We start from the raw sequence: 17,763 nt of genomic DNA, 5'->3' as shown, positions 1-17,763 counted from the left end.
ACTAATGTGTCATCCTTTTCTGGAGATACTTGTTGGTAGTCAGTTGCATAGCAATTAATAAGTCACTTCCATAACAAGAAGTCTTGTCATGTTCTAAAAATTCTTTACTGATAGAATTCATTAAAGATGAACTTTTGTCACAAAGGCCTTGTTAGGAGCTCTTAAAATGTGAAGTTAAGAGTATAATGTCTTGGATTAGGCAGAATCTTACTGATGATTTAATCTAACCCTTTTATTCTACAGGGTAGAAAATTGAGGTCTAAATCTGTTCAGTAATTTATTCAAGGTACCACTGCTAATTTGTTAGTAGAACCAAAACCAGGATATAATTGCAATCATGTGATTTTCTAAAAGTTCTTTGTACTTTCATTTAGTAAAGTCACAGCTTTTTTTTCTTTTCAGAGTGCTTCAAACTAAGATACATGCCATAAAAAAGAGGTGGTGTTGTTTATACTGTTTTGGCACTTGCCTTGCAAAAAGAAAGATGTTACAGTCAGGATTACAGGTTAACAGAAGACCAACTAAAAATAGCTTACACAAATGGGGTTTTATAATTATATATTATTCAGCAAGGAGTCTGGAGACTGGATATTCCAAGGGTTAATTAGCAGCTCACAAAGATCATCAAGGGCCCAGGCTCTTTCAGTCTTTCTCCTCTGCCATGCTCAACTTGTATTGGCTTAGTCTTTGGTCACAAGATTGCTGCTACAGTTCCAGGAATCACATGTCTGCACCAGATACAGGAGGCACATGTTTATTTCTTCCCATTCACCTCTTTATGTGACTGAGTAGAGCATTCCTGGAAGCTTCCCAGAAGACTTCCTCACAGGCCTCGTTAGTTACAGAAACCGTTGCCTATCCTAATCCAGTAGCTGGTAAGGAGAACAGAATTACCATGATTGGTTTAGACCAGGAGTTCTCAAACTTTAGCATACATCAGAACCACCTGGAGAGCTTGTTAAAACAGATTGCTGGATCCCATTCCTAGAGTTTCTGATTTGTAGGCCAGGAGTGGGGCCCAAAAATAAATGTGTTTCCAACAAGTTCCCAGATGATACCGATGCAAGCATTGAGGATTGCTTAGATGCATCAACACATGCATCCCTGGGATTAGGAAGGGGATTATGAAGCACAAGTGCTTCCAGTGTCTGAACCAGCAAGATTCTGTTAGCAGGGATAACAGTTGGGAATAGCTGGAGGGTAGACAACCACAAGTGTCTGCCATAGTTGTAATTTGATATAGAATATTAAGTACCTTTTTTCCCCTGTTCCTCAAGTGGTTATTATAGACAAAGAAACTTAAAAAGTGGAGGCTGTAAATGACACATTTAACATAATTTGTCCATGTTATATTTGCTGACGGAATTATTTGCCTAGCTATAAACATTCTATGTGATTAGACTTACTGAGTCACAAGGCAGCTTTCGTTAATTATTTTATTGATTAAGCATTGTTAAGTAGGCCGAGGCATGGGAAAAGAAAAATCTGATATTATTTGACATTTAGAAGAAGGGGTTGAGTGAATGAAAAAATAAATTCATTAATTATTTCTCTGAGGGACTTGTGACTAAGGACAAATAGATTTTACTAGGAATCAGCAAATTTCACCTGATTTAGTAATTTAAACTCAGCTGTACATTTTTTTCATAAGAATATCATAAAACTAATTATTAATCCTAAAATTCAGCAAGAAACAGTCATAAAACTTAGTGTAATGAAGCGACTCAGCAGAACCTTTTACCTTGTGATGTATGTTGTTAGGTGCCGTTGAATTGATTCCGACACATAGTGACGCTGTGTACAACAGAACAAAACACTGCTCAGTCCTGTGCTGTCCTCGCAATTGTTGCTATGTTGGAGCTCATTGTTGTAGCCACTGTGTCAATCCATCTCTCTGAGGGTCTTTTTCTTTTTCAGTGACCCTCTACTTTACCAAGCATGATGTTCTCCAAGGGCTGGTCCTGCCTGATAACATGTCCAAAGTACATGAGACGAAGTCTCACCATTCTCACTTCCAAGGAGCATTCTGGCTAATGTGATGAATAAGGGCCATTTATTTAGATAATAGTTTTTCTGCTTTAGATTGTTTTAATTTTAGATAGTACATATACATCTTTTTGAAGAAAAAGTCTAATGAACAGTCATTTTACTTTTTTAATTATCATTTTACTTTTCTTTCACCTCCAGTGAAGATCTGAAGAAGTGATTTCTGTGTACTGAAACTCTTATTTTAAGTTTTAATTCCTAACCAGCAATAAAAGCTACAACACCAGAACTTTGATGCTTAACTTTTTCCTGGCTCTGAATTTTTTTTCTCTTTTTCTGCCCATGATTTAAAATTTTTTCTTATGCTTAGGAGTTGTTTGCTATGAGGTACAATGTAACTTTCCAATGTTTCACAAAAGCTTATCAGTGAGGATTGTGCCCTGGAAAATACCTAGGACAGTATACCACTTAAAAGCTTTAATGGTTTTTGTTTTCTGCTACTTATAAAGCTTTAATGATGGTGTTTTCTCATTACCTTTAAGACGACAAAATTGTGATCTCAGTCAATGGATTTAGGTAATACCTAAGTTGTTCAGAGTTAATAATTCACGAAGATATTATTCTCAAGATTCACTAATACTATGATTCTCCTTCCACTGCTTCTGCCACACTGACTGGTGTAAATCAGAGATAGAACTGACACTGGTTTAGGAGGTAATATTATAAACCTACACCACCGATACTGGGATCTCACACCTTGCCCCCAGCAATTAGGATTCATCTTCAACTTAAGTATTTTTCTGTAGAGGAACCTCTTGTTTCCACCTCCTTCTAGCTGTTTCTTGCACAGTATATTTCTTAGGCATAGCTCAGCTCATCACAATACATGTACATTTATCCTTTCTCAGCCTTTTTCTTCTTTTTTTGTAACATAGCATAGGGAACATTACACTGTATCTTCTATATACTATGCCCTATTTTTCTGACTGTCCATGCTCCCCTATTTCCACAATTCCAGATATGCATCCTTATCATTGAATGTATAAAATGTGGTCTCTTTCAGTATATGAAACATTTGGAACGACATGGTAAAAACTGTGTTGATCATATTTAGTTATGAAGTTCACAAAAAAAAGTATGTCAGTCCTAAGACATGTTTAAGGCGTGATGAATATGCCTATTTATAGTTAGACCGTTTGGCTGGCAGAAAACCTGAGCTTATTTGAGAGAATAATTTGGTAAGTAATTTAGGTAGAAATTAAAAAAAAAGAAATGTGACATTTCTGTCAGTCATCAATTGATAGCTCAGCATAGTTCTTGTAGTGTTTGCCCCTTTTCCTTTCCTTATTTCATAATTCAAACAAATGTTCCAAGTATTATTTAAACTTATTTGTTGAGTTAAAGACAGGGAAAGTGTTAGGTTTTGCTACATATTTTTTGCTTTTGTTCATAAATCAGTTTATAACATGTATTACGACTTTATGAGCTCTGGTGGCACAGTGGTTAAGCACTCAGCTGCTAACTAAGAAGTCAGTGGTTAGAACCAACCAGCTGCTCTGCGGGAGAAAGATGTGGCAGTCTGCTTCTGTAAAGGTTACAGCCTTGGAAACCCTATGGGCAGTTCTCCAGTGTCCTAAAGGGTTGCTATGAGTCAGGATCGGCTTGAGGGCAAGGGGTTTGGGTTTTTATTACAACTTTATATTATATGCTGAGTTGGGATTTGAAAATTTGTACTAACTCTTATCATGACTTTTTGCTTACATGTTCACAGAAACAAAGCTAAAAGAGAGTTAACAATTCAATATTCTTTGTGTAAATGGCTTTTCTTTTCTGTAACTCAAGGGCTAGTTTTAAGAGGGAGGTGATCAGTGACTTCCTGTTACCCTTTGGAGGTACTGCTTTCTTTTAATAATTATAAAAATGATATTTTTGGAAATAAGAGAATCGGTTTAATTTTTTTCCCTGTTTCAGATGCAAGTTTTTGGATCATCTCCATTCCTGATTCAGTCAGCAAAGGGAATAATACACGTTTTATTTTAAATTGATCTGACTTAAGATATCTGATTGTTTGTTAGAGTGCTCATATTTTCTACTAGTATTCTCAATGTAGCAGACTTGGTTTAAGGGTTTTTTGGTTTTGTTTTGTTTTGCCTAACCTGGAATTTTAGGATTGTTAATTTATATAAGAAATTTAAAAATTCAAGGCTTGTTAGTACTCTTAATTATCTTACTCATTTTTTTGCTTTTTAAACCTACGTTGTCAAGAATGTAAATGAAATCTAAATATTCACACACAAAATGTTCTTTGCAATATTTCAGCTGAGCTCCTGAAAATGTTATTGTTGACCTTTATATTCATCAGTAACTTGATGGCTCAGCACTTTGTTCTCCTTCCAGGAAGAATACTTGACCATCTGGTTAATCATCTTGATAAGAAAAGGCTTGTACACTAATTTCACATATCCTGTGCAAACAAATATCAAAATGTATACCTATTTTAAAGATGCAATAAGAACAACTAAAAGTCGAAATCAATTTTTGTAGGAATGTAGAAGCATTAAAAAAAATTTTATAGTGAAGACCTGTGTTTTGGAATTGTCCCTTTTGATTTTCTGTTAGTATTTTTAAAATAGGCAGATATAGACTCTTCATCATATAGACTATTTTAATAAGAAACTATCCTCTATTATTTACAAAGATTATAGTACCCACATGCTTAAGGTTACAATTCCAAAATTAAAATACTAGTTCTATTACATTAACCATTAAGATAATTTTATTACTTTGTTGCTTCTAATTTCTTTGTCATTTGACCTTCTTCAGTCTCCCTTGTATCTTTTAGATACATTTGCATTAAAAAAAGATAGGCGATTAGTTCAGACTTTATCATGATAATGAACCCTTCGTTGGTTGGAAGTTAAAATAGTAACTTTTAAAGTAAATTTGAATTGGTTATCTTCTTATTATAAAAGCAACACATGTATACTTTGTAATTCCTCAAAATTTAAAAGTCAAAATAAAAGTAATATATATTCAATATGATAAATATAATGTTACAAATACTGATATAAGTAGCAGAAGAAGTTAATAGTCAATGCTGGGAAGTAACCATTGTTACTGTTTTGGTACTTGTGCTCTTTCCCCATGTATGTATAGGTTTGTTTCACAGAAATGAGATCATACTGTATATAGTTTTGGGACTTTTTTAAATTTTTCAAAGCATTCTATATTGTAAACATTTTTCTCTATCATGAAAAATTATTTTACCATATAATTTTTCATCCTTCATACTACTTTATGGATTTTTAACATTTATTTTCCATCTTTTCATTTAGGGTTTTAAAAAGAGTTGAGAAAAATGTTTTGAGAATAAAATTAATTTTTATAATAGAATTCTCAAGATGGATCCATCTTATTTAGCCACGGACTCAGGAGATTGGTGCAAAGTGGTCACTTTCTAGCAATTGAAAACATGGCTGAATTCTGCACTGAGTTTAGTGGATTTTGGGGGAAACTAACTGACCTTTTCTGGAGTGGTGGCGGTGCAATGGTTAAGAGCTACAGCTGCTAACCTAAAGGTCGGCAGTTCGAATCCACCAGCTGCTCCTTGGAAACCCTATGGGGCAGTTCTGCTCTGTCCTATAGGGTGGCTATGAGTCGGAATCGACTCTTGACAGCATTGGGTTTGGTTTTGGCAACTGACCTTTTCTAGCTGAAGCCATTGGTTTGAAGACTATGCTTAGATTCCTAGCTGCTCTGACTTGACACTTCCTCCCTTTTCCCTACTTCTTCATTTCCCCAAGAATGGTGCAGATCCACTGAAGAGGCCTATAACTGGCCAACAGACATCTCCTAGGGTAAAGTGTAGATCCATTTTCCCAAGAACCTTTTAAAGTTTTAGAACTAGGGTTACTCCTCTTACTTTTTCCAAAATATATGGATCTGGTTGCCATCTTGGACCCACTGGATCAGAACCTCAGGATGCATTTTGAAAAAACAACCCAGGTCATTCTGATGTACACTCTCATTTTCAGGCCTGTGTTCTAGAAACTCTGACATATCCTGAGGTTCAGTGTGCAGGTCAGATGGTTACCTGAATACAAAGACACAATGGGAAGAAAAGGAGGCGAAGCAAGTTGTCTACAAATTTAATTGCATGAAGAACCTTGGAAATCACCTAATTCCATCCATCATTTTACTGCTGAGGCAACTGAGAGCCGGCCAGAGAAGTTAATTGACTTTTCTAAGATCGTATGCTAGTATAGAATCCCAGATCCTGATTTTTTTTTTTTTTTTTTTAATTTCTGGTCAATTGTATTTTTATTACTTGGAACATTTTTCTTTTTTTTGGATAAACTATCTATGATATCTTTTTTTTTTTTTAATTGTGCTTTAAGTGAAAGTTTACAGCTTCTCATATAAAAATTTATACACACATTGTTATGTGACCCTGGTTGCTGTCCTTATAATGTGACAGCACACTCCACCTTTTTATCCTGGATTTCCTGGGTCCATTCAGCCAGCTGCCTATCCCTTTCTGCCTTCTCACCTCATCTCCGGACAGGAGCTGCCCAGTTAGTCTCATGTATCTACTTGAACTAAGAAGCACACTTCACGAGTATCATTTTATGTCTTGCAGTCCTGTCTATAATCTTTCCCTGAAGAGTTGGCTTCAGGAATGGTTTTAGTTCTGGGTTAACAGAGTCCAGGAGCCATGTCTTCTGGGGTTGGTCCTATTACTTGGAACATGTTTCTTTCTCTTTTATGTTGGTTATCTAATTCGCAATGTTTTACTTGTCTCTGTACTGGCTATGGTCCTATTACTTGGAACATTTTTCTTTCTCTTTTATGTAGGTTATCTAATCCGCGATATTTTACTTGTCTCTGTACTGGCTACATGTCCAAACATAAATTTCATAAATGATAGAAAATATATAGTGGACAGTTCCAGAAACATGATGCTTATCAGTCAGCTGGGGGTAAAAGAGTTTTCTTTCTTTTCGGTTTTCCTTTTAAGGATAAAAATAATTATGGTAATTTTGATTAACCCGACAATTCATTAACTGAATTTTGATTAACATAAAACAATTCATCAGATTAATTTTTATTTAACATTTCTTTAAATAAACTTAAAGTTGGTTTTCTGGTTTTAGACTATAACTCTGTAACTCCTCAGGGTAGCATACCTTTAAATTAGTTTGATCTGAAGCAAGGGATTTTTGCTTTCCAGAGAAAAATGAAGTCTTAAAACAGCACCAGCGTGTGCCTGTATGTATGAAAGCAGAGGTTTTACATATTAGTGTTTTGGAGATCTGTATTATATTACAGAAACAGACTTGGTTAACGGTAGACGCTGTTGTTGTTTTTCTTTTTTAGCAGTGGTATTGCTTGAGCCTAAAGTCCTGTAGTAGTTGGTGGTTTTTTCTTTTTAAAACTTTAATCTGAGAGCTTTAACGACAGCTCTAGAACCTCCATCCTTTAGAGAAGGGGGGTATGTTGTTGCTTTAGTGTACTCTCACCTTCCTGAGCCTTGGTATCCTCATGTGATAAATGTGGATAATAATAGTAGCACTTTCTTATGGGATTATTGCAAGGATTAAATGAGGCAGTGAATGTAAAATGCTTCATACCATGTCTAACACATAAATGTTCAGAAAGAAAACTCACTGGTAGAAAACCCGGTGGCTTTTTAACAAAATACCCTATGTATACCTTTTCTTCATAATTCAGATTATATCAGTCAGTGCCCAGTTGTTAGTGGTGATAATAGTTCTTATTTTCTCAGAATGCCAGCCAATCAAATAAATTAGAATCATTATTGTTTGTAGTATAAATCATAAACAATTGTGGAAAATTTCAACTTAGTCATATATTCAGGGAAGTTAAAAGGCTTTTTAAACTAAATTTTACTTATTAACTGCTTAAGATATTTTTGAAAGTATTTTTTGTTTTGTGTGTTTTAAAAAAAATTTCTTGCAACTGCAAGTTTTAATATAAGGTAACCTCACTTTTTTCCTTTTCTCTCCCATATGGTCAAACTCTCTCTACTAATTCATTCCATTCTTACAGACTAAAAAGCAAAAACTGAAGACAGCCACCTAAACATTAGCTTTCCTTTCCTCTCTGTGTCCTGTCTCTCCACCTTTCATTGTCAGGCTAATTGGAAGTATTTCATTTTGCTTTCTCACCTTCTGTTCATTCCTTGGTTCTCTGCAATTTGGTTCCTACCTTTGTAGTAATGCTCTAAAATTGCCCTGGCAGAAGTCGCTGGATGCAGTGGATGTCGCTTGTCTCATTTCTCAGTGACACTTGAGTCATCTCCCCATTTCCATATCGAAACTCTCTTCACCTGGCTCTCAGGACACCGCTTTCTCCCTCCTCTCCTGTCTGTATTATGTTAGTCTTCTTCTCTAGCTTCTGCTCACCCTTTAATTGTTGCTATTTCCTAGGATTCTGTCATCTGTCTGAGGTGATTGTTTCTACTTCTTTGATTTTAGGTGTTCTACCCAGATGATTACTACTTCTAAGTAATCATGTTGCACTCCCTCCTCTCTTCTAGTTTTAGGCCCTTATTTCCAGTTACTTACTAGACATCTTTATGTGGTTATCCCATGGATGTCTCCAATTATACACACCCCATGTATAGTTATGTCCTATCTTTTCCCCACCCCACCCCATACCACCTGCTTTTCCTTCTTTGTTCTTTGTCTTAGTGAATGGCACACCATCATCATCCAGCTAGTTATCAACGCCAGACACCAGAGTCAGCCTGGCCTCTTTCTCCCTTATCCCCTGTTTTCAGTCAGTCACTAAGTTAGTAATATTGACTTCGCCTCCTAAATATTTTTATATAGTGCTTGTCTTCTTCTTCTCCACTCTCATTGCCTTAGTTAGACCCTCATCTCTCACCAGGAATATTGTTGCAGTCTTCTGACTGGTCTCTCTGTCCCCTAAGTTGCCACCCTTCCCCCCCAAGTGATCCAGTACCACTGCCATAGTGATATTCTTAATTAAAGCTTAAATGTCATTGTCTCTCTCACATATTTAGAAACCTATTATAGCTGCTCATTTGTTTATATAAGAAGCGTAATCTCCCTAGTGAGGCAAACGAGACACTTCACAATTTGGATACCCTTCCTTAACCTATCATGACCATCCAACCTCTTTTTTGGCATTTTGCTCTCCATCAATACTGATCTTCTTGTAGTTCTTTGAGTATGATGTGGTCTTTCTCACCTCCCTCCCTGCCTTGGCACATGTTTCCCTTTGCCTTAAATGCAGACCTCCTCACTTTCTGTTGAACGAAGCCTTCCTAACTGCTGCCTCTCCTCCTCTAGCGTGTGTGTGTGTACACACGCACATACACACACAAAACAAAGTTTATCAGTTCTTTCTTTGTGTTATCAGAGTCTTTTTCTTTTTCTTTTCCCTAGTGTTGTGAAATTCTTTCTCTACTTGTTAGGCTTTCTCCACCAAACTAACCTCCTAACAAACAAGGGGTTCTTAGTTATTTTAGCATCCCCAGTGCCCAGCACAGCACTTGGCATACAGTAGGCATTTAATAAATGATATGAAAAATTATTCTTGAAACTGAGAATTTTTAGAGGGGGAAGCATTATATTTAATACAGGACTGAATAGGTCTATCAATTTTTTTTTTTTTAATGGCATGTAGAAAAAGGATTATATTAACTTTGGGTGGCCTTAAACGGCAGAATTAATGTTACAGAGAAGGACACTTCTGGCTCAGCCACAAGGATGGACACAATGAAAATGTATAAAATGGCAGTGTCATCCTGCCTTCATTTAGAATCTGGAGTTAGACTGTTTATTTTAGTTATAGTCCTAGCTTTGTCTCTAAACTTGGATTTTTCTGGGTCTTAATAAGGAAGCCTTTTGACAGAAAAGTGGAGATTATAATAGTAACCTCATATTGTTGTTGTGAAGCTCAATAAGAGAACACTTCAGAGTGCCTAGGATAATGCCTGACATAGAATAGTGCTGAATAAATGTTTATTGAATTGAAATTAGTCTCCCATTTCTGGATGCATTTTTATTAGTAAAACCTTATTCTTATGTTAAAATATAATATGTGTGCATGAACTGATGCCAGTATACAAAAAGATTCTATTGCCTTTTTTCCCCCCCAAAGATTTATTCATTGTACTGATGATACCCCAGATCCTTGTATGGAATATGAGGTAAGAAACTTTTTTATATCTTGATTAAGTTGATAATCCTAGATGAAGCTGTGTTGGTAATTGCTATTTAATCTTAAGTGAAATGAATGAAATATTTTGGATTATTTTCTTTGGGAACCTAGAGCCACTGAATTTTTAAATTATGAAGTAATATACATAAAAGAATATATGTAGGTCATGTATTATAGAATATAGATGCAGAATATGTATAATATATATGTGTGTGTATCTATCTATAATTATCATGTAGGTCAATGGACCTTTTTATTTTTTATATTTTTCACTCATTTTACAAATAACTTACAGAAGTAAGAATAAAAGGATAATGAAAACAGTTTTATGAAAATTTAATAAGAATTTAAACATAGCAAACCCAATTTTTTATTCCATGTTTTCCTAGTTTTGATGATTTACACACACACAAACACACATCCCCTGAAATGGTCAGTGTCCTTGGATGCAGCTAACTGCTTATCAACTGTCATCAATGAATCAGAGACATACCTTTCTTTTAAATGCTGGTTCTAGGTTTCAGCTACATCCACAATAGGCTATCATTTATCATTACTCCCAGTTCTTCTTTTTGTACTTGCATTGTCAAATGCCATACTTGTGAAAATTTTTACAGTTTATGATTTGTTGAAGACAGGATGACCATCTTTGCTTCATAATTGCAAAACATTTTATTTTTGTTCTTAGGTTTATAACACCAATTAGAATTAATCCAATGAATTTTTCTTTTAATTTCCTCGTTGTTTGCTTCCAGCCATCTCTGTATATACACATGCCTTAAAAATTCATCCACTAACTCACTATATCAAGTAGATTATAATGGATTGAGCACATAAGTTGGCATATCTTCTGTGATTATGCATTGTATGTGGAACAGTTAATTTGCTATTTAATTTATTATTTACCAGGCCACCAAACAATTACTAGATCTTATAGCCCTTGTAATTGAGATCTTTACATACCATTTGTGACTTTTTTTTCTCTTTTTCCACTTGATAGCATAGTGTGGACATTTTCTCAGGTCATTAAACATCCTTTTATAACATTACTTATAAGTATATAATACATTCATATCTAGTGTTTCACTGAACAAACATCTATTAAGCACCTGCTGTGGCTTATTACTTTGTGCTTGCAACAGAAAGATGAAGCCTATTTCTTTAGCCATGCCCTGAGGCATGATCTTTGTTGAAATGTCATGATCTATTCCCAAGATTTATTTCACCAGCAGTTTGCTCTCTTGTTGCTTTTTTGGGAGTATGCCATTATCATGTCAGTGCATAGGATTTAAAAGGAAGTGATATTCTTAGAGTAATTAAAATTTTAAAAACTGGAAGCAGAATCCTGTGTATCGTGGTTTACTCTCTGAGTATTTTAAATTATATACACATACAGTATATACTTATATATTCTTAGACTATTCTAGAAAGGCGGATAAGAAACGGGTAGCACTGGTTTCCTCTGAAAGGAGAACAGAGATACTGGGTGGGAGGGAGGTTCACCTTTTTGCCTTTTGTATTTCTTTTAATTAACCACAATGTATGAATTACCTATTCAGAACATTATTTCAATAAGGATTATGCAGATTTCAAAAAAATTAATGTTACAGCCAGTGGACCTCAATCATAGCCACTACTTATCTGTCATTGGAGGTTCCACGTGTTGCTATGATGCTGAGCAGGTTTCAGCAGACCTTCCAGACAAGACAGACTAGGAAGAAGGCTTGGCAATCTACTTTGAAAAATCAGCCAATGAAAACCCTATGGATCACAATGGTCTGATCCCAGTGTGCATGGGGTTGCCATGAGTCTGGGGGCTAATTTGAGGACAGCTAATAACAACAAAAATTACTGCAGCCATCAAAATTTATAGGTATTTCAGTGTGTGTATGTATGTATGTAGATAGATTGATTGATTTTAGCTTGGGGTACTCTATTTAATAATTAGGGTTTTTTTTTGTTTCCTTTAAATGTGACATATGCAAAGTTTGACCAAGGGCTCACAATAATGAAAAATTAAGTCAATGTATTTTAAATTTCAGAGGCATTTTTTTAAGTTTTCCTTTTTATTAGAAAAGATACTTATTACCAAAAATTTAAAATTAGAAGAAAATTTGAGGAATCTACCACCCAGATGTATCCTCAGTATTAACATTTTAGTCTTTCCTTTGTTGAGATATGTGTATGTCTGTGTGTGTGTGTATACATATATACAATCTTTATAAAATACTTGTGTACCATTTTAAGCTTGTTTTTCACTTATAGCATAGTGTGGTCATTTTCCCAGGTTATTAAATCTTTGTCTATAACATAATTTTTAGTGACTGCTTATCTCATATATCTGTTGTTTCACTTGACAAACATTTGTTAAGCACCTGCTGTGTAGGAACAAAAAGAATAAAACCCAGTTCCATGCCCTTAGGGAACTTGCTATTTAGTAGGAAAGAGAGACTTGTATCAAATTATCATAGTACAGCGTAACATGTGCCTACTATAGAAAGTTATGCACAAGAAACCATGGGAAACACAGGGAGACGATATTGAGCCCACTAGGGGAATTCAGGGAACGGTGCCTAGAGTAATTCAAGTTCCATCTCATAGGCCTTGATGAGCAAAGATGTATATGCCAGGATAAGAGAGGGTAGAGATGCTAGCAATTTATTATCAATTAATAGTTCAAAAGGACAGGATTGATTTTCCCCAAAGGATATTTTTTAAATGGAAACAGAAGCCTACATTTGTCAAGTGTGCCATTTATAAAATTGTAGCAATTCAGTAGTATATGAGAGTTTGCACGTATTAAGTAACAATTACAGTAATAAGACCCATTTATGACTTGGGCCACTGATTTACTTTAAAATAGGAAAATCGTGGAAAGGTTATGATTTTTTGTAATCAGCCATAATAATTATTTTCATCAGAGTAAGTTTTACAGAATGGTGCTTAAGGTAGGTAACTTTTATCTTTTGATATTCTTAAAGTGGTGAAGAACATACAAATTCCACTCCCACTGCTGTCAAGTTGATTCTGACTAACAGCAACCCTTTAGAACAGAGTAGAACTGCCTCATAGGGTTTCCAAGGCTGTATGTCTTTAAGGAAGCAGACTGTTACATCTTTTCTCCTGCGGAGCAGCTGGTGGGTTCAAACCGCCGACCGTTTGGTTGGCAGCTAAGGGCTTTAACCACTGTGCCACCAGGGCTGTGCATATAAATTACAGGGCAACTTATTACACAATCATGATAGGGTTTGCCTTAGTCTTCCTCAGTGTTGTGTATTGTGTCAGAACTTTCAAAATGATAAATAAGTGGCAAAGATATTTTTTCATAAAGTGTTTTAACAAATTTCCCCCTGCTGATTGGAAAAATAGATCACAACTCTCTTCCCCACTTCTCATATCAAGAATGTTTTCTGATACTTTTTTTTTTTTAACCTTTGATAATGGCAATTGTTAGATACAGTGTTGGCATAAAATTGTCTATTCAGCCGGTAACATTCCCTTGTTGCATAGTAGTGTAAACAGTTTTTCATTTCACTACAGCTTGTTCTTCGCAAATGGTGTGAATTAATTCCTGGGGCTGAGTTCCGATGTTTTGTCAAGGAAAACAAGCTTATTGGTGAGTTTTTTTCTCCTTGAAAGTTATCTTTAAAAGAAGACAGGCTTTCGATGGAAGTAAATTTTCAATAATTGGGGCAGGGATATTGATCAGCTTTAACCTCCGATGCCCCCTCTAACCAATTGGTACTGGTTCTCTGGAATGCTATGTTGATAAGGATCCTGAGGCCAAATTCAGTTTTCTCAGACAAAGGTATTGACTCTCAGAACTCCATAGATGAAAGTGATGGTCTTTACCTTTCCTGATTTAGGGTATATGTAACATTAGCTGCTCTCTCTTTGAGACTTTCCTAAGAATTGCTATCAGTACATTGCTTATTTTAGGTGTCATAAAAAGTGAAGTTTTTAACCTTTATTTCTATTGTTGAGGTAGTGTTTATTATTCTAGCAAAAGAAAATATGTGGACAAATAAGTGCATTACTTTAAAAGTCACCCATTTTCTTTCCTCTCAGATTATTTTGTTTGCTGTGATTTTATTCATGTTAAATATTGAAGATAATTTGTTCATTTTTATCTTTGCATGTTTTCTGTGAGGTAAAATTTATCTTCAGCTAAGAAAAGTGTGATTTGAATAGAATCAAATTAACACTTATTTATTTCTTGAACATGATGTTGACACTTATTAACCCACCGAAAAGAAATTTGGGGTGTTCGAATTTATTATATTGTTAGATATTCCTGAAAAAAATGCAATCTAAATACAGCTAAAGAAGGGAGTTGTAATGGCATGTGATTGAGGAATTGGAAGCCTTCTTTCAGAGCAGATACCTTTTTCCTAGGACTAGAGCAAATTGAGGGAGTTCTTATAATAGTTCCATTGGTGTTTTGGGACTTATATCAGCAAGTCACCCTGACGAGAAACGTTTGCTTTTCCATGGCTTAAAAGATCAGACTTATGAAGGCAGAGTAGCATGTATAAATGAGAAAATTGCCCCTATGAAATACAATGTGAACATGGAAGACATATGGTGAGGAATGTTTTAAATTTTCCCCCAAAAAGTGGAAAAGAATACCAATTTGGTGAGACGTCTTTGGAAAGATCAAAGAAGCAGTTGACTATGTGTTCCCGTTTAAAGTTGCTTCTTTTATTTTTTATATAGTAAGTGTTTTTATATCTTTGAATTCTTTTCATTGTGCTAAATAAAAATAACCCATGTTTCCAAAAGTAAGAACGCATGGCAGTACGGAACTTTAATAGTCACCCATCCATATGAATCTCTACAACTGGTAAGTTTTATACCATGTAAAATGGTGAATAATTTATAATGCCATATTCTTCTAATTGATCTTCTAATCTACTTTAATGGTTCTCTCAAAAACAGGTTAAAATCACATTTTGGTGTTCTTCAAAAGAATATAACGACAATATAAAATATTTTCTTATCAGGTATTTCTCAAAGGGACTACACACAATACTATGATCATATTTCTAAACAAAAGGAAGAAATTTGCAGATGCATACAAGACTTTTTCAAGAAATATATACAGTATAAATTCTTAGATGAGGACTGTGAGTATTTCTTATTGACCTAGTGAAATTACATAGTAATGTTACGGAACCTTATTTAACAATGGTGAATATTTTAAAACTGGATCGAAACAATGTACTTTACACACTCTATTATTACCTGGTTTTGCTGATAGTTTGCATGTTAATTTTACTTTATTTAATTAGAGCCATTTTTAATACTGAGACAGTTTTCTCTCGGGTCATTTCAGATGTTTTATTATGTATTTTAAAGGGTCTATCTACAGAGAGGAACCCTGGTGGTGCGGTGGTTTAAGCGTTTGGCTGCTAACTAAAAGGTCAGCAGTTCTGATCCACCAGCTGCTCCTTGGAAACCCTGTGATGCAGTTCTACTCTGTTCTGTAGGGTGGCTATGAGTCACTATCGACTCGACGGCAGCGGGTTTGGTTTTTTTTTTTTTTTTTTTTTTGGTTTATCTACAGAGAGCAGTGTGCTTCAGTTATTATGATTAAATTAGCTAGCCAACCGATCCACCTTTCTAGCTTCTTTACTTGAATGATCAGACAGGACAAGGTACAGGGTAAACGTTTGTGATTTGTTTTTAAGAATAGAAAGTATGTTGTATATATAGAGTCTCAATATATCTTAAAATTATATCTGCTATGATGTATATGGAGCCCTGGGGGCGCAGTGGTTAAGCGCTCGGCTGCTAACCAAAAGATCAGCAGTTTGAATCCACCAGCTATTCCTTGGAAACCCTATGGGGCAGTTCTACTCTGACCCATAGGGTTGCTATGAGTTAGAATCGACTTGACGGCAGTGGGGGATGATGTATATTTTTCTCTTCTTGCCAAGCTTGGGTTCTAGAGCAGATTTGATTTAAAAAGATTAATCATGCCATAAGCATAGCTAGATTTTATGCTTTCCTACTACAAATTTTATACATTACAGTCTCCATCAAATAAGTGAGTAATTGATGCTCCTTTCACTAGTACTTTCCTCAGTGACAGCATCCTTTGTTCCCATATAGCCAGTTTATGGATAGTGAACTGGTTGAGATGATGTTAGTGTTTGGTTTGAATTTTTTAATTTAAGGGATTGTGATTGGGAGGTAGAGAAAAGGAGAGCAAAATCATGTAAATAAAACATTGCAGGGTGCCTTTTTATGTTTGAACTTTTGAGATTTAGAAGCATTAAGTCCTCAAGGTCAATTCTTTTCTCCACTGTTTCATAAACTAATAATAGAATGTATTTTAATTTTTAAAAAGAGATTTAGACCATGAAAATACTAGATCATCTGTTTAAACTGTGTTCCTTTATTATTAACTTGGAGTTTTTTTCTCCTTTTCAGTTGTATTTGACGTATATCAAGACAGTAGGGTAAGTAAAAACCATATTTGATATGCTTTAAAATCAGGGCTGGTCTTGTAAGTAAGCAGAGTACCATTATGTGTGTAAAGATCCCACTGCTCAAAAAATACATTCCCAAACCAGCTAAGGTGCTTGGAATTTATGTGTAAATATTCTACAGTGGTCAAGAATCTCCCCGTAAAATATACCTAACTTAAGGAGACATATAGGTCCCTGAGTGGCCTAAGCAGTTTGCACTTTACTACTAACCTGAAGGCTGGTGGTTTGAACCCACTAAGCAGTGCCATGGAAGAAAAGCCTGGTGATCTGCTTCTGTAAAGATCACAGCCAAGCAAACCCTATGGAGCAGTTCTATTCTTTTAACAGATGAGGTCGCCATGAGTTGGAATTGACTAGATGGCAGTGGTTTTTTTGTTTGTTTTTGGTTTTAAAGAGACATATCCTAAACAATTATGTGTCAAAAGTGTTGGGATTATTAATTTAACAGATGGCTAAATGGCCACTTTATGTCCTACTTTACACTTTTGTAAGAGGTCTGGGCCTGCTTAAAATAGTTCAGTTTGCAAACTAAAATGTGGCCAGGAATTTGTCATTTGATATTTAGGTAATCATTTTTAGTCAGCTAGAAGATTCTTAGCATGATTTGAATCCCTTTTATTTTTAGACTGAAGATGAGGATTAGAATAGTTTAGATTTATTCTTTAAATCTTAAAAGTGATTAAAACTTCTATAATGAAAACAAAAATCTTATTTAATAAGAAATACTACAGAGATTTCACTGTTTAGATAATTAATCTTTTCAAAGACATGTAGATTATTAAATGTGGTCCCGTGATTAGTACTCATTGACTTAGCTGTTAAGAAGATGGAAGATGTGTTTTCCAAATATGTTACCTATACACCTACAGAATTTTCTTATTCCTATGCTCATTTCAGCCTCATTGTAGTGATTCATGTGATACTCTTCAATCAGTTTTTGGACAAAAGGATATGGCCTATATGGTCAAATTCCAGAATAACTGTTAACTGTTTACTAACTCTGGCAAGTCAAAAGATGTCACTTACTATATTTTCACCTCTCTGTCTTCAAGGATGATAGTATCTATTAAGA

The 17,763-nt window shown here is 35.0% G+C and overlaps 1 protein-coding gene across 5 annotated transcripts in view; it reads left to right on the top strand.

The window, feature by feature from the left end:
• The window catches only part of CDC123 (cell division cycle 123), a 65,826-nt gene that overhangs the window by 30,156 nt on the left and 17,907 nt on the right, over positions 1-17,763 (top strand). For all 5 annotated transcript variants that reach the window (XM_004379683.2, XM_023734362.1, XM_023734361.1 and 2 more), the window contains 4 exons: positions 10,138-10,186; positions 13,738-13,813; positions 15,201-15,323; positions 16,633-16,661. In XM_004379683.2, coding sequence (XP_004379740.1) covers positions 10,138-10,186; positions 13,738-13,813; positions 15,201-15,323; positions 16,633-16,661 — 277 coding nt within the window. The remainder of the gene's footprint in view (positions 1-10,137; positions 10,187-13,737; positions 13,814-15,200; positions 15,324-16,632; positions 16,662-17,763) is intronic.

Source organism: Trichechus manatus, unplaced genomic scaffold, assembly GCF_000243295.1.
Source record: "Trichechus manatus latirostris isolate Lorelei unplaced genomic scaffold, TriManLat1.0 scaffold00067, whole genome shotgun sequence".
Lineage (NCBI taxonomy): Eukaryota > Metazoa > Chordata > Mammalia > Sirenia > Trichechidae > Trichechus > Trichechus manatus.
The sequence above is the reverse complement of the archived record's forward strand: the minus strand, read 5'-3'. Positions and strand labels throughout refer to the sequence as shown.